The sequence below is a fragment of the Monodelphis domestica genome, chromosome 1 (genome assembly GCF_027887165.1).
Source record: "Monodelphis domestica isolate mMonDom1 chromosome 1, mMonDom1.pri, whole genome shotgun sequence".
NCBI lineage: Eukaryota > Metazoa > Chordata > Mammalia > Didelphimorphia > Didelphidae > Monodelphis > Monodelphis domestica.
In genome coordinates, this window is record NC_077227.1 from 321,121,885 (window position 1) to 321,139,583 (window position 17,699).

General features: G+C 34.1%; 1 protein-coding gene across 6 annotated transcripts in view; it reads right to left on the reverse strand.

Moving 5' to 3' along the window:
* Positions 1 to 17,699, reverse strand: part of TECPR2 (tectonin beta-propeller repeat containing 2) — a 145,639-nt gene that overhangs the window by 114,816 nt on the left and 13,124 nt on the right. For 5 of the 6 annotated variants that reach the window (XR_008915085.1, XM_056811227.1, XM_056811225.1 and 2 more), the window contains 7 exons: positions 12,200 to 12,364; positions 11,823 to 12,103; positions 8,493 to 8,621; positions 7,833 to 7,964; positions 5,877 to 6,034; positions 3,197 to 3,509; positions 1,209 to 1,341 (listed from right to left, as the gene is read on the reverse strand). Coding sequence is in view for 5 of the 6 variants with exons in the window: in XM_056811227.1 (XP_056667205.1) it covers positions 1,209 to 1,341; positions 3,197 to 3,509; positions 5,877 to 6,034; positions 7,833 to 7,964; positions 8,493 to 8,621; positions 11,823 to 12,041 (1,084 nt within the window). In the remaining variant the exon portion in view is untranslated. The remainder of the gene's footprint in view (positions 1 to 1,208; positions 1,342 to 3,196; positions 3,510 to 5,876; positions 6,035 to 7,832; positions 7,965 to 8,492; positions 8,622 to 11,822; positions 12,104 to 12,199; positions 12,365 to 17,699) is intronic. The other variant, XM_056811229.1, reaches the window with a different exon arrangement.

The window sequence follows — 17,699 nt, forward strand, 5'->3', positions numbered from 1 at the left end:
CTAATTAGACCACATGTGGTATACTGACTTTAGGTCAGGGTGGCACAATTTAGGAAGGACATTGATAAACAGGAAAATGTCCACAGTATGGTGACCAGAATGATGAAAAGGTGTCAATCGAATCTACACTATATGAGAATCAATGAAGGAAATAAGAACATTTAGTCCAGAGGAGAGAAAATGTGGATAAGATATTTTAACTCTTAAATTTTAAAGTTTATGACATGAAGGGAAGATGAGACTTGCTGTCTAGCCCTAAAGGTTTGGACTAGGAAAAATTATTTATAAGTTGAAAATGGGCAAAATTATGCTTAATATGAGAGAGTTAAACCCTTCTTAATAATTAAAACTGTCCAAGAGTTCTATCTGAAAAGGAATAGGTTGCTTCTGGTGGCATGGGATTCGTCATTCAGTCAACAAAGCATTTGTTAATGCCTAATATATGTTGGGCACTGTGCTGGGTGCTAGGGATATATATAAAAAAAAAAAAGACCTTGTCCTCAAGGAATTTTCATTCTAATGGTTGGAAACATTTATGTTTTTTTGTTTCTTAATCCAGACCTGTTACTCTGAATTTCAATACTTCTACTATTGAAATGCCAAAAGTTACCTGGGGACACTGAGAGATTAAGTTCTCTGCCCTCTTTTACCTAATCACACCTATCATATGCCAAAGGTTGAGAGATTTGAGACAGTGTCACATATGAAAACTGTGAGATTCTTTCTTATTGAGGAGATGGGATGATGTCTCTAAGAAAAGGCTGGTTGGCTACTTTCTCAGTATGTTATAACAGACATTCTTTTTTGGTTATGAATTAAACTAAACCATCTCTAAGATCCCTTCCACCTCTGAGATTTCATTTTTCTGTGATTACAATACAAAGCAAATTAGTCAGTGACAAACCTAGAGTTATATAGAACCTAGGTACCCTGATTCCAAGTCAAGGATTCTTTCTTACATTCTAAACTCTTTTTTTCTAGGTCCAAAGATAGTTTCTAAGCCTGGGATTTTTTTTTTAAGAATACATCCTTAAAAGTAGTGAAAAAGTACACTGGAAGGAAATGGGAATTTTTTTTAAATCCCTTCACGATGACAGCAGTTGAAATATTTTAAACATGCCAAATAAGAATATCTGTATCTTACAATCCACAATAGAATTCATGATTTTACAGAACAAATACCATTGCATTTTCCAAAAAATACAAACCTAATGATCCTAGTCCTTCAGGTCGGCTCGAAATTCTTATAATGTTCCTATCCCCCTTTAAGAGGAATATTTCATTTTCTGTACAGGAAACAGATACAATATCTCCTGAACCTTCCAAACCAGCAATGGTAGCCTGTCAAAAAATGCAAGACCAGACCATACTTTAAAGCAAATAGCATCTGTCAGAATCCCATGTAAATCAAGTAACAATAATAAGTCTACTATGATAAATTATTTGCTGAATAGCTTTTAAGTCCTTCAGTACCTTTGGGCCTTTAGGCACCTCACTTCACCTCAGTGATTCAGTATGCTTATCCAAAAGTGACAAGAGCAGGTCAGACGACTGCTAAGATTCCCTCCTATCCTGATGTTCTATGGAAAGCACGTGAGAATGCCAGGAAAGTGGCTTAAAACATCCATACCCTGACCAGTCAGATCACTCTACTGGCATATACCCCAAGAAGGCAAAACAGTTGATGATCTTAGCCAAGCTAGGACTTACTGTGCATCTATTGAAATAAAACACACATAAAGCATTTTTATTTTTCTTTCTTAGGCAGAATTGGCGGGGGGGGGGGGGGGGGGGAGGGAGTAAAGAGTCTCAAGGGAGAAGCAGTTAGCAACATCTAGTTTCTGCCTTCCCTCCTAGAACCCCCTCCCCCTTCAAAAAGACAATGAGGGGCCACCATTAGAGAGGTAAAATCACAAACCAGGGAAAACTTGGGGTAGAGGAAAAATCATTTCAATTCAATTTAATATAGCAAATTTTCAACAGCAAGTGCACTGTTGAAGTTATGAATCAGAACAATTCTTCTGGAAAATAATAATCCTGTTGGAAAAATTACTAAAATGTCCATATTCTTTGAACAATGAGATCTCTGGGTATACACTGCATACCAAGAAGGTCAAAGACAGAAAGAAAGGTCAAATCTGCACCAAAATGTTTATGATGGCATGTTGTGTCATAGAAAAGAATCAGAAACAAAATAGGTGCTTATTGATTGGGAAATGGATAAAGAAATTACGGTGCATTCATGTGATCAACTACTACTTCACTGTGATAAAAGATAAATACAAGCTAGAAACAAGGAAAGACACATAGGAACTGATACACAGTGAAGTATGCAGAACCAAGAAAAACAATTAGACACATTGACTATAATGTAAAAAGAAAGAACAATTTAAAAAGCTAAACTAAATGCTATCAAATAATGTATGATTGAAAAATCTGTTACCCTAAAAAAGAACTATATATCCCAAGAACCCATTGACTTCCTGTCATTAAATACTTCCTGTAAATGAAGGATAAAGGGCGTGGGCTTTGGGGACTCCCTCTCTCTGATATAGAATCAGCATTGATGGTGGTGGTTGACTAAAAAATGGCTAACCACCATCAGTGCTGATTCTACCCCACTCACCACCATCAATGCTGATTCTACATCAGAGAGAGGGAGCCCCCAAAGCCCATGCCATTTATCCTCCGTTTACAGGAAGTACGTAATGATAGGAAGACAGTGGACTCTTGGGATATGTAGTTCTTTTTTAGGGTAACGGATTTTTCAATCTTACATTAATAATGATCAAAATTGCCTCCCCCCCCCAAATAAAAGGATATAAGAATGCCTCTGGGGACTATGGGTATGGAACACTGCATATACTATCAGACTTGACTAATATGCTATTAATTCTACTAAATTACTTTTCTTTCCTTTTTTCCTTGATTATAGGGGTTGGCTCTCTGGATAGGGGAAAGTGAAAGAAAATGAAGATGATATCAATGAAAATAATTTTTAATAGTTTCAAAACCATGAAGTAAAAATTATAACTAGATAAATTAGCAAAGCATTCCACAATTTTCCTTGGTAAGTTAAAAAAGAACTGCAGCAAGACAGAACTTTAGACATTATTATAGGAGAAATGAGACAATAGTCTATAAACTAACAATCTATGAACTTAGGGTGAGCATCTAACACAGCACCTTTACCTACCTGATTTATAGTATCTAATAAGTAGATACTGTATTCATTCCAGCTCAGTACCCAACCATCTTGGAAGAAGCATGACACAAGCCCTAGGTGTTTCTCTGAGAAGGTACAACTTCCTCTGTCAGCTGGTTCAAGTCGAGGATACAGTTCAAAGGGTTTTACTCCTCCAGCAAATACATCTTTTAAGATAAATGTAGCCTGAACTGTTCCATGGACATCAGACTTCCATAATCGTAGCCCAGGCCTTGAAGCATATAATGTGAGGTCACTTTGCTTACACAACCCAGGTATAAAACATGCTCCAAATTTCCCTGTGCTAAAATTAAAGGGGGGGAAAAAAGAAGTAAACTATACAGGCAAATTTGATTTGGTATTACTACTGTCACATACTTTTATCAAGATAGGATTTGGTCAATCAAAACTAAGGTTAATGTTTTTCTTAGCCACTTGGGAATTTTTTTTTCTGTTCTCTACAAGGAAGATATCAAGTACATCCACCTATTAAAACCCCTCAACCCATCCTCAAAGTCTCATATATAATAATTCTGGGCCTAATGCTGAAAATGGGGGTGTTGTCCTTTCATTTCTTCTAAGTTTATCAATAGTAGGTTCTATTGTGAAATACAAAATTACTGTGTTGATCAAATACCAGGCTGTTTCAGTGCTCATTCAGAAGCTGACCATTAATATTGCTGGGATACAGTAGAAAGATTATTAAGTTAGGAATCAAAAACCGAGAGTCAAGTCTTAGATCTGTACTTAAATTAGCTACATTTAACTGACCTCCTTGAGCCTGGATTTTCTCAACTATAAAGTAAAAATACTTGCTTTATCATATATATGTATATATGTTGCCTATTCAGCAACAGCAGCATCACCAGAATGACCCCAAGGTTTGAAGCTATTGTGTGTTCTTTAGTCTCCTCGCCTTCTCTTTCTCTACCCCACTTATCATCTAATAAGTCCTACAAATTATTCTTGTGTCATATATCTGTGTTAACTAATTCATGCCAGAGAAAGAGAAAGCTGGAAAGTACTTTGGATGTATCCTTTTAGATCTAAATATCAGGCTTTTTCTATTAAAATATTCCTAATCTACAAAATGAAGAAAACTACCTGAGGGATGGATGGAGAGAGAGTGAGTGTGGGGGTATAGGGAGTCACTTCTCTAAAATGTCAGTGTCAACATAGGGAACAGAATCCAGGTCCCCAATTCTTAATCCTCTGTTCTTTCTCCTGTATTAAAAAGCTTTTCTGACTCCAGTCCTAATTTTTTTACTTGGCCATAGTCAAGTCACAACTGAATTAATATACCTACATTCAGTTCCCTTATCTTTATAGGGTTTGTTCATTTACCCACTTTACACAATAAAAAGTGTGACCCTCATTGTAGTGTGGTCCCTGGTGTTCAAATCATCTATTCAGAAGATGATACCATTATGCACTTCTTTTGTATTTCAGCAGCCTCAATGATTTGTCTGGCACTTTGCCAGTTTTTTTTTTTTAAACCCTTACTTTCTAAGAATCAATACTGTGTTATTGGTTCAAAGACAGAAGACTGGTTAGGGCTAGGCAATGGGGGGAGAGAAGCAAGCGACTTGGCTAGGGTCACATGGGTATGAAGTATCTGAATCTAAATTTGAATCCAGGCCCTCCTGCCTCTAGGCCTGGCTCTCAGTTCATTAAGCCACACAGAGTTTTACATAAAACTCTGCTCTAAAAATGAATATCATGAGAACAAGCTTTCAGTGAGCTAAAAACTACAATTCAACATTATCTTTGATCATTGGGATTAAAGAAGGAATCCTTCCAAATAACATAAGGACAGCTTTCTAACTAATCTTTTATGGATGGTATAGAAGATTTCCTGTTCAAATACAAGTTGGCTTAAATGGCCTTTGAGGTCCCTTTCAGTTCTCAAATAGTGTGTGTCTGAATATTTCAGAAAGGATTTCCACCTTAAACAAGGGGCATGGCAGAATATAAAGACTCCTTGAATGACAAACAGAACCTGAGGTTGAAAGTTGGTTGTCTCTTTTCAATAACATGAAAAAATAGACAACTCACTTCATGTCTCCAAATATCAGTAACATTGTCTGCTAAGAGGGGTTGATAATAATTTCAATGCTTATTGCACTGAGGCTTTATAAGGAAAGCATTTTGAAAACTTTAAAGCACAATGTAAATGGGAGCTATTATTATTAACTGGGACTATAACATAACACTAAATGATTTTCAAAATAATGGAATAGTGGGTGCAGCAAACTCCAATGGTGACAATATATCTCTTAGGTCAACACTGGTCTATGACAGTCTCTTAGAAGTAAAGAAAGTCATCCTCCCCCAGGTTATAGTTACCTTAGGCTTCCACAGTAGATAAGGGGAAATCAGACAAATACCCACAAGAAATCAAATAAAAATCATAATCCAAGAAATATGTGAATTGAAAAAGATATAAGTAGGCTATTGATGGGGACCAAGGGACATGATGAACAGTCCAACTATTATAAAAGTCCTCATGAAATTCTGTACTAGGAAGGGTTTCAAGAGCAAATGGATATGGATCACACAGGATAAGGAATGGATAGTATATGCGATGTAGGGGTAGACAATGAGTGAGATCAAAATAAGGATAAAATTCTATTCCAAATGAGGTGCTTGCATTCAGACATATATTTCTTACTTTTTTCTTGGCTGGGTTCCAACTTGCTTGACTGATTTCTCTTCAGTGTAAAAAAGAAGACTTCTCTGTAAGGTTGAAACCAGAAGAACTTTCTGACTATAATCTAGTTGCACAATTGAAGATGGTTCTTCCAAAACCAAGCTGGAGTTACAGATGCCCTTATTTAAAAAAAATAATAATATATCATCAATTTTGAATGAAAACATCCTAACCTTGATAAACTTCATTCTTGAAAATAAAACATTTCTGCTAATTCAGATATTTAGTATTTAAGTCTATTTATACCTTGAATTTCATACTTCAAATCTTTATACTCTGTGACCTTCCACTGGAAATAATTTTCCTTGCTAGTGAGAATGTGGACAAATTTAACTTTTACCTCATAGTACTTTCTTTCAATTCAAATGAAAACTACCAAAAATATTTTATTATTTCTTCTTTAATTATTAATATTTTATTTTTTCCCAATTACATGTAAAAACAGTTTTTGACATTAATTTTTTAAAATTTTGAGTTCCAAATTCTTTCTGTCCCCTCCATCCTTCCCTGAGATGGCAAACAATTTGAAAAAAGTTATACATATGTAGTCATGCAAAACATATTTCCATACTAATTTTATGATTTCTTATAAAATACTCCCAATATAAGGGTCAAATAGAATTACTAAGACTTTAACTAAAAACCCCTAGCACAATCAATATTATCAGGAGAATATTTCTACAAGCCAATGTAACAAATTTCTGCTGTATACCATACTTCAAAGTTTACAAAGCACATCATCCACAACAACCCAGCAAGATTACTATTATGCCATTTACAGCTTAGGAAACTGAGGATGAAAAGTGAAGTAATTTTCCTGGGGTCCTTCATCTACCAAGTTCTAACTCAGGTGTCTAATGTTCTTTATATAATATTACATAAGCTTCATATTTGTTCCATGGGATGCATTCCCCTCCACTGCATTTCTATAATTAGAAGCTCAGAATCTCCAATCACTTCAAGGAGACCATCATAAAAGAATTAGAGCTGTGTACTATTTATGGAGCATTGAACTTAAACAAGAGTTTAACTAAAATAGCAATTATTTACATTTAGCACTTTAAAGTTTGAAAAATACTTTATTATCTCATTTGCTCCTCACAATAAGTTAGCATTTACTATTTTTAGGGAATCTTAGCTGCATAATAGAAAAGCATTATGGAAGGACAGCATTAAAATGGACTTTGCAGTAAGAAGAGCTGAGTTCACATTTCCATCATGTTAGCTGTGGGACCTTGGATGAGTTGTTTCATTTCTCTGAGCCTCAACTTCCTCATCTATGAAATTGAAACAATAATTGCCCTGCTTACCTCTCATAGGGTTGTTGTAAAAAATAAAATCACAATGTAAAGTGTAAAGTGCTATAAAGAAATGCCCAGCCAGTATTATGGCTACGAAGATAGGGCAAGGAATAGCTCAGCACCACTCCACCACCCCAACCCTCCCTTCTCCCCAACCCCACCCTAATCTCAAAGGCAACAGTTCAACATCCAAAGAAACCTTTGACTCTTTTCCACAATTATGACCTAGGAAATGTCTCCTTTCACTCCAAGGAAACTTCCCAAGTGAATATATAACAAGAAGCTCATGAGAAAGACTAATGCCTTTGCAAAGCACTGAATTATAAAATAGCAGACCCAAACGAGACCCAGAAATATTCCATTAGAGATGAAGGTCACTCTATTTCTTAAAGATGTTCTTTCTTAAATAAAAACATTCTTAAAAATGTTTTTATAAAACATTTGAAAAAACCTTGCAACAAACTACTACATTAAAAAATTTGAGATTAGAAGACCATCATTCTGAAGAATACTTGGTTAATTTGCTAAAAATAAAGGAATTTATTTTGAGCTTGGGGTTGAAGGTTTTACAAAAACATAAAGGTTAAAAACCAAAATTTATTTTAAAATTATGTACCTGGTCAAGATCCAAAGAAGAAAAGACAATTTTTCCTTTATCATCTCCAGAGAATAATTTCATGCCATTGGGACTCCAAGCCAAAGCAGTAATGCTATTTTTATGAATACCAGCTACATCAAATCTCCGAAGCTATGAATAAATGTCAATAAAGAACATAAACAAAATGGAAGAAGACAAGGTTATAGGGCCCTCATAATATGAATGTGCAAAAATCATTCATGTGTGAATAGGGAGGAAGAAAGGAAAAGGTCTAACTTATTTCTCTTACACCCCTTGTTTCTGACATAAATCAACAATCTTTATCTACTTATTCATACTGTTCACATTGCTACCCACATCTAGCTCCCAAGTAACTAAGGGAAAAACCAGCCTTCAAATCTCTGAAATAAGACTGTTAATGGGATTTGAGCTTTAAAATATTAGAATGAGAATGTTAACTTACACAGCTATATTTTTTTTGTCATGCTTCTACATCTGGAATAAAAGGTGTGGGAGAAAACTTCAAAGGCATTTTCCATAAGCACTTTAAAACAAGTAATTATTAAATTATTCTGAATACTTGTTTTCCAGATGATGAAGCATTAAAAATAAATTAATTTAAAATCCATCAGGAATTTGCCAAAATGTGTGGAATATTCGAAAAGGTTTAACACTTACCTGTTTATTTCTACCAGGCAACGAAGACACAAGTTGAAAGACTGCAACCCTCCCTGAGGCTGTGCCAACTGCCACAAGATCATCAAAGCAGCTTAAGAGTTTAACAACTGTTATAGATTCAGTTTTCCCCTAATGAAGTAAAATAAACCTGTCAAACTAGGGAATTGCACTCATCTAGCATTTTAAGACTAAAAAGTAAGCCAAGATCACCAACACAGCAGCAGGCTTTTCAATGATGCTGTTTATAATGGTTTCATTAATAAGGTATTTAATAATAATTGATAACATTTATATGGCACTTTAAGGTTTGCAAAGCACTTTGCAAACATTATCTCATTTGAGGCTTATAACAGTCCTGCACAGTAGGATGCTATTATTATCTTCATTTTACAGATGAGGAAACAGGCTGATGGAGGTTAAGTAACTTGCCCAGGGTCACACAGCTAGTAAGTATCTAAAGTCATATTTGAAATCAGGTCTTCCTGAGTCAGAATCCAGCACTCTATCGACTGTGCCACTTACAGACTCTGAAGCTGGAAGGAATCTTTGAAATCACCTAGTACTGCCACTTCTTTTTGTGGATGAAAAGATCAAGGACTAGAGAATCTCATGATTGCAAAGTCATGCTTCTTCATCTGTGTACACTTAAATATACATGTGCCATTTTCATTATTAGTAAGCACCAAGAGAATAAGAATTCTACTTATTATCTTTCCCTTTGCCCAGTGTGATACTTTACATACAACAGAAACATAATAACTGCTGAATTTCTGTGGACAAAAATATATTTTTATATATTTTCACATACTTAACAGCTTTTTGATCATATAGTAGCTACTCAAAAATATTTGAATGATTATTATATTGCTGTACAATGATCAAACTAATGGGAGTGTGACAGAGTCATCATTATGGTAAAAAGAATAATGAACTAATTTTTGGTTGAAATGAAATTAATTTAGGAGTTAAAAAACTCAAATTCAAATTCAGCCTCTCTCAATTACTTGCCATATTGCTCTAAGTATACCACTTAACTTAAGCTATATTTTTTCTTTTTCTTTTTAAAATTTTTATTTTTGTTGTCACGCAAAACACACTTCCATACATAACCAAAATCCCAAAATGAAACCATAAATGCACTGATGTGAAAGACGACTCCAGCAGTTCTTTCTCTGGAAATGGAGAGCATTTCCCAGCATAAGTTTTTCAGGATTGTCTCAGATCATCATATTCCTGAGAGTATTAGATGTATTTTTAAAAGCATTATGTAAACCATAAACCACTATATAAAGGTGAGCTATTGTCATTCTCATTAATTTCTTATTGAAAATTTACAACTACATTTTTTTGTCTAAAAAACACATTTCTGTTATTTTCTGGAAGGGGAAGTTAGGGGAAGAAAATAGATTCATTTTAATTTTAAAAATTTTAATAAAAATTTATTGTCATTTTCTACTAAAAGATTTTAAATGTTTGAATTTTTTAAAAAGTTATTTATCATCTACAAGCAGAGGATAAACTGTGAGAGTAAAAACACCGAAGAAAAGCAACTGCTTGACTACAGAGGTGGAGGGGATATGACTGAGGAGAGACTCTAAATGAACACTCTGGAGCAAATACCAACAACACAGAAATGGGTTCGAGTCAAGACCACATGTGATACCCAGTGGAATCATGCGCCGGCTATGGAAGGAGTGGGGGGAGAAGAAAATGATTTTTGTTTCCAATGAATAATGTTTGGAAATGACCGAATAAAATAATGTTTAAAAAAAAAAGTTATTTATCCTCATAAATGACAGAAAATACTTTTAGAGCTAGAATGGGTCCCAGAGAGATCTAACCTCATTTCACAAATGAGACAACAGGAATATAGACAGAGGAAATGACTTTCCCAAGAGCAGAGAATAAGCTAATAGAAAAACTGCCATTACAAATCAGATCTCTTGATTTTTAGTTTAAGAGCTTTTTCACACCTTGCAATGCTTTTATTTTTTAAGACAGTTTGTAGAAATATATTCCTATGTATTATTTTGCTTCAAAAAGTAATCAGAAACCCACCTTCATTAATAACTCCTTTAAAAAAAATATAGGTGAATAAAATTTGAGGGTTTTTTAAGGAGAAAAAAATTAGGATCCTAAGAATATATATGTTGTAAATTAAGTTTTAAAATGTGTTAAGTTTGCTTAAGAGCAAAATTCCACTTTTATGGAACATATTAAGGTTGAGGTCATTCAATAAACATAGATTTTCCCCAAAAGGAAAATTCACGATTTAAGCAGTTTGCTAAAAAAATATATATTCTCTGATAGGTCACTAACCCATTATGTGGCCTTTGATAACTCACTTTCCCTTTTTGGGCCTCAATGTCTTCAACTATAAAGTACTTGTGCTAGATTTTTAAATTTTATTTATTTACTCAACAAAAATATCTATTTTCGCTTCTTCCCACTTCTCACCTCCTTTTTAAAAAGTGAAAAAGAAACTGAGCTAATTTTTAAAACATTTAAAAATTTTAACAATTTGTGGTTCTGTTCTGAGATTCCAAATACCTCTGATAGTTTATGTTCCCTTTATGCTCTGACATTCTATAGTCTTGTAAATAAAAATTAATATTTACAAAACTTGAGCAAAAATTACATAAAGGAGTCATAAGCAGTTAAATCCTCTTTACTAATCACTTCCATTTCATAAAACTTGTTTCTATTAAGATATTGCATAACTGACTAGCATTATGATGCCAATCAAGTAATAGATGATTTCCAAATCTAAGCCTACAAGGATAATCCCAAGTATTTCATTAAAAGGAAATTCAGAAAAGGAACCCTCTTAGCATTGCTATGAACAAATGCCTCTCCTTTGAAAAATCGGGGCAGAAGTTTTTCAGATTAGATTATTCATTTACCTCTAGAAAAGCAATGAAACAAGGGAAACTGTTGGTTTTTCTGGCTTGTTTGGCAGAAAGGAAGTTTTTTTCATTTACAAGTTTACAAAGCTGAATCAATGCAACAGTGGTTTTTGTAGCATAAACATATATGGCTCATTTTGGTGGATCAAAGATTAATCTCTCTGAATTGCCAAACATTATCAAATATTGAGTCTCTCAGAAATATTTTTGAAAGACAGATTAAAAAGACACATATATAAGATGAAAACACTGAACTGATTTCATTATTTATCCTTTTATAAAGTATATATAGTCATTTTCTAAATGGAGGATCAAACTTTTAAAGATTTTCATATATTGACTGATATTCAAATCCAGGACTTTTCTCAATATCACATGATTTTATTTAATGAAGTCCTGTGCTGAAGAAGAAATTGCCACTTACCTCAAAATTGTATTTTTTCATCTGATTTAACTGTCTACAGTAAAGATAGAGCATTCCAATGCTACTGCCCACTGCAATATAGTCCTCATTGGTGTCCAGTGCTGTGAGGTAAACCACAATAGAGCGAAAACCCTTTTGGATCTTGGTTGGAATGGCATTGAGGAGATAGTATAAGGGGCAAAACTCTTTAAACATAACTGATTCAGTCCCAGAGGCCATAGTAAAGATTAATGACAATTATCTTTAGACAAGAAAATGTTTACTTTGATGTCCAAGGAACCCTGGAGATAAAAGGGTAAAAAATACTGTAAATTTTCCCTGACAAAACACTGAATGGAACACTACAAATTATAATGAAAATCATTATTAAAACTCACATTTACAAAGCATTTTATAGTAATAATTTCTTTTCATCTTCTCCTCAACCCTGAGAGGAATAGCGTACAAATGTTGTTTCAGATGACGAAAGTGGTAATTTGCTCAATGCCAAATAACTACTGCAGCAGAAAATGAACTTAAAATCAGGCATTTTGTCTCCAAGTCTAAGAATAGAAACATACATTTAGATGGGTAGAAATTCTCTGGTCAAGAAAACAAACTGAACAATTTAAATAATATTTATATAAAGGGAACTTACATTTTACAGTATTTCAAAGTCAGAGGTCATTGAAGGATTTGGAGCTAGATGGGACCTTATTGGTCACTGAGTCTAACCTCCTTCATTTTACAGATGAAGAAACTACTTTTTCTGGACAGCCTTTGCTTGAAAACCATCTGAGGGTAGGAACCTCATTACCTTGCAAAGCAGTCCAATTCTTTTTTGACAACTCTAAACTGTTAGTAAGCTTTTCCTTATATCAAGCTGAAATCTTCCCTTCTGCAACTTTCATCTATCAGTCCTAATTCTGATCTCTGGGCTGAATTTAATGTGTAAAAAGTATTCTATAAATCTTAAAGGGTAAGGAAAAAGACATGTACAAAAATATTCATAGCTGTGCTCTTTGTGGCAGCAAAAAAATTGGAAAATGAGGGGACACCCTTCAATTGGGGAATGGCTGAACAAATTGTGGTATATGTTGGTGATGGAATACTATTGTGCTAAAAGGAACAATAAAGTGGAGGAATTCCATGGAGACTGGAACAACCTCCAGGAACTGATGCAGAGTGAGAGGAGCAGAACCAGGAGAATGTTGTACACAGAGACTGACACACTGTGGTATAATCGAATATAATGGACTTCTCCATTAGTGGCAATGCAGTGATCCTGAACAACTAGGAGGAATCTATAAGAAAAACCACTATCCACATTCAGAGGAAACACTATGGGAGTAAAAAATACCAAAGAAAAACAACTGCTTGAATACAAGGATTGAAGGGATATGGTTGGGGATGTAGACTAAATAATGAACATCCTAGTGCAAACATCAACAACATGGAAATAGGTTCTGATCAAGGACCCAAGTAATACCCAATGAAATTGCGTGTGGGCTCTAGGAAGGGTGAGTGGAGGGGAGGAAAGGAAATAATGTGATTATTGTAACCAAGGAATAATGTTATAAATTGACTAAATAAACTAATTCAAATGGGAAAAAAATCTTAAAGGGCCATAAAAATATAAGCTATTATAATTGTTTTTGAACTGGACCCAGGATTTGATCAGTATGGGGAGTTCCCAGTAAGGAAATTGTACCAATACAGATTAATAACTGTTATGCCATTTCTAAATGTTAGGGAGTTGCAATATTATCTCACAAGATAGAAAGCAATAAAAGGTAAAATCAATGTAAAGAATTTTGGCAAACTTTTGATTCGTGATGGAATATGTTCCATAATAAAAACTGTTCTTCATTCTTCTTAATAAAATTTTACAAATGAATTTATAGCCTATCCTAGTGTTGTCTTTGACAGCCAGTAAGTCTGATGCTGGTTAATTAAAGTGTTTTCTATGCTCTTTTACACTGGCTAAATTAGTAAAGGGTTAAGTTGCTTTCATTCTATACCACCTCTTTTTTTGTGTATCTTTTTTTTTTCTTTTCAATTAATTAACTGATAAGATCATGAGCTGACTAAATAAAACTTATTCAGAGGTAATGACAACAATAACAAGTCATTTCCTGTTTGTTAAAATGTAACCTAAAAAAAGGTATATATATAAAATCTATTTCATTTTTTGATGGTATTACAATAGAGCCCCCTTATCCAGGGTTTAGATATCCTAGGTTTTAATTATTTGTGGTCAGTTTGGAAGCACTGCCACCTGTGAAGTGTCACTGCTTGTGGCAAGAGGTCCACCAGGACATCAATCAGCCCCTGGTAGAAGTCTCTTTTGCTTTCCCATACTTCTCTCTCTGTCTCTGTCTCTGTCTCTCTCAATTTAATTGTATCTAGTGTCTCAGTTTTAGTTTTTTGTTTGTTTGGTTCTTTGGGGGGGGGGGGAAGCTGCACAACACCCAGCTGAGAAGGAGTGGAGGGAAAATGGGGTCAACAAGTATTCCTTATATCTGTAGTTTCAGCCATCCACAGTGGATCTTAGAATGTATCACCCTTCAGATATGGAGGCCCTGCTGTATTTAATTGTCACTACTTGAGGAATTTTGGGGAAGTCATCAATAGGAATTATGCATAATGGGCAGACAAGGATGGGTTGCAATCTGTACACTGAAGGATCTCCCAAATTAATGGGATCACATTTCCATATAAGCATTTAAGTATATTGAAATTAATTATCCCTTAATAATCTGAACATGTGCAACAAACACCAATCAACCAATAATCAAACCATTTATATCCTGCTTAGATAAGGAAAAATTTTTTAAATATTTTAATGAAATGAAATTCAATTCAATTCTATCCAACAAATATTTGTTATATATCCAATAGATACATACTAAGCCTAAGGATACAAAGATAAAAATAAAACACTCTGACCTTAAGGAGATTAGGTTGTACTTGGAGGAGTAGTGGAGGGGAGGGGAAAATAAAACAACTATAAAAGATTAACAAAGAGTGTGCTGAAAAATGCTAAATGTTGTATTATTGAAAATAAAAAGAAAATGGATAGTTTTGTTTAATGTAAACTTACTTGCCCAGCATATGTAGAATCTAAACAGTATTTGCAAAATAAACAAAAGCTGCCTACTACCTATACAAACCTCAAAATAGACCTTGAATTCACACACACACACAAAATGCAACAAAAATGGTTGCTCTTACTTGCAAAGAATATATGATAGAACTGTATTGTACTATAAGAAATGATAAACAGGATAACTCCAAAGAAAGCTGGAAAGATCTACATGAACTGATGCAGATCGAAACAGAACCAGGAGAACAAAGTAACAGCAATTTTATATGATGATCAACTGTGAAAGAGAGCAATTTAAAAGTTATTTGGGGGCAGCTGGGTGGCTCAGTGGATTGAGAGCCAGGCCTAGAGACAGGAGGTCCTAGGTTCAAATTTGGCCTCAAACACTTCCCAGCTATGTGAACATAGGCAAGTCACTTAACCCCCATTGCCTAGCCCTTACCACTCTTCTGCCTTGGAGCCAATACACAGTTTTGACTCCAAGACGGAAGGAATGGGTTTAAAAAAGAAAAAAAATTATTAGTAGGAGGCAGTTGGATAGCTCAGTGGATTGAGAGTCAGGCCTAGACATGGGAGGTCCTAGGTTCAAATCTGACCTTAGACATTTCCTAGCTGTGTGACTCCAGGCAAGTCTATAACCTCCACTGCCTAGCGCTAACCACTCTTCTGCCTTGGAATCAATACGTAGTATATCCAAGACAGAAGGGTTTTTAAAAAATTATTAGTAGATAACAGCAATGCAATGATACAGGACAATCCCAAAGGACTTAGGAGAAAGAATGCTATCCACATTGAACTGTGGGAGTAGAAACACAGAAGAGAAACATATGATTTATCACTTATTTATATGGGAATAGAATTTGGAGTTTTAGTTTTCAAAAGATTACTCTATAACAAAAATGAATAATATGGAAATAGTAATTGAATGATAATACACGTATAACCCAGTGGAATTGCTGGTTAGCTCCGGGAGTGGGGAGAGAAAAGGGAAGGAAAAGAACATGAATCATAGAACCATAGAAAAAATACTTTAAAATAAATAGAATTTTGAAAATTAAAAAAGTTATCAGAGAAAGTAATTCCATAGAAAAGCAATTATAGTCAAATACTTGAAAAAATAAGTTTTGTTATGTTATGTTAACTGATTTCAGAACTGATCAGCACCCTTGGAATCATCTTCTTAATTAAGAGAGAAGTCTTACTAATTACAGGTATTACCTTTTGGCAAACACCACCACCCTCAGATGACATGCCAAAATGACTAATACAAAAGGAAAAATGACAGTAACATGTTACATTGTTCTGTAGGGGTTCTTGAAAATATAGAGCTGTCCCTTTGACTACTTATATGCAAATTGTTGATATGAAAAGTAATTCTGCTGATATCAAGGGTATAGGTACAATTTTAAATGGTTTAGGAATTGTTGTAAACAAAAAAATTAAGGTCAAGATTCTACCAAGAGAATTAATGTACATATTGAACATATAAGTGCAGAAATAGCTTTTTTGGAGTTTCTGAAGGAAAAGGAAGCCAAAGAGCAAGATATGTGTGTTCAATTGAAGCTTCAGCTTGATCCATACAAAGAGACATCCTTTTTGCTTTTTTTTAAATTATGCAAAACATATTTCTATAGTAGTCATATTTTTAAAAGACAAGAAAATATATTTAAAATGTATACTTCAATTTTCACTCAGAGTTCGTCAGTTCTCTCTAGAGGTGGACAGAATTTTTTCATCATAAATCTTTTAAAGTTGTCTTGGATTATGGTATTGATCAAAGTAGCCAAGTCTTTCGCAGTTGATCATCATTACAATGCTGCTGTTACCACGTGTACAATGATCTGGTTCTTCTCACTTCACTTTGCCTCAATTCATATAGATCTTACCCAGTTTTTCTGAAACAACCACCTGTTATCATTTCTTATTCTATCACAATCATATATAATAATTTGTTTGGCCATTCCCCAATTAATGAATATTTACTAAATTTCCAATTCTCTGCCACCACAAAGAATTTTTGCCACCACATAAAGAGCTGTTAAAACATTTCTGTATATATAGGTCTTTTTTTTTGTTTTGATCTCTTTAGGACATAGACCTAGTAGTAGTATTGCTGAATCAAAGGGTATATGCAAAGTTTTATAGCTCTTTGGGCACAATACCAAATTGTTCTCCAGAGTGGTTAAACAAATTTAATATTTCACTAGCAGTTCATTAGTATGTATTTTTTCTTTATCTCCTCCAGCATTTGCCATTTCTGAATATGAAGTGGTATCTCAGAGTTAGTTTAATTTGCACTTCCTTCATCAACAGATTTAGAAGATTTCTTCATATGACTATATAAATTTATTACTTCTGAAAATGTCTGTTTACTTACTTTGACCATTTATCAAGAGGGAAATTGTTCTAATTTTTATAAATTTGACTCAGTTCTATATTCAGTATATATTTGAGAAATAAGGCCTTTCTCATAGAAATTTGCTACAAAATTTTTTATATTGCTTCACTGTATTGCGATTCATGATACCTTTTAGTATAACTGAGTTTACCTGATTATCTCTTTTAAATAAGTCTATTTTTGCCTTTGCTTTATCTGAGATCATGATTGCTACTCCTGCCTCTTTTACTTCAGCTATGTATCTTTCTGTTTCAGATGTGTCTTTTGTAAACAACATAGTATTGGTTTCTGGTTCCCAATTTATTCTGTCATCCACTTTCATTTTATGGTGAGTTAATCTCATTCACATTCTTAGTTATGGTTACTGGGTATTTCCCTTCATCCCATTTCCTTT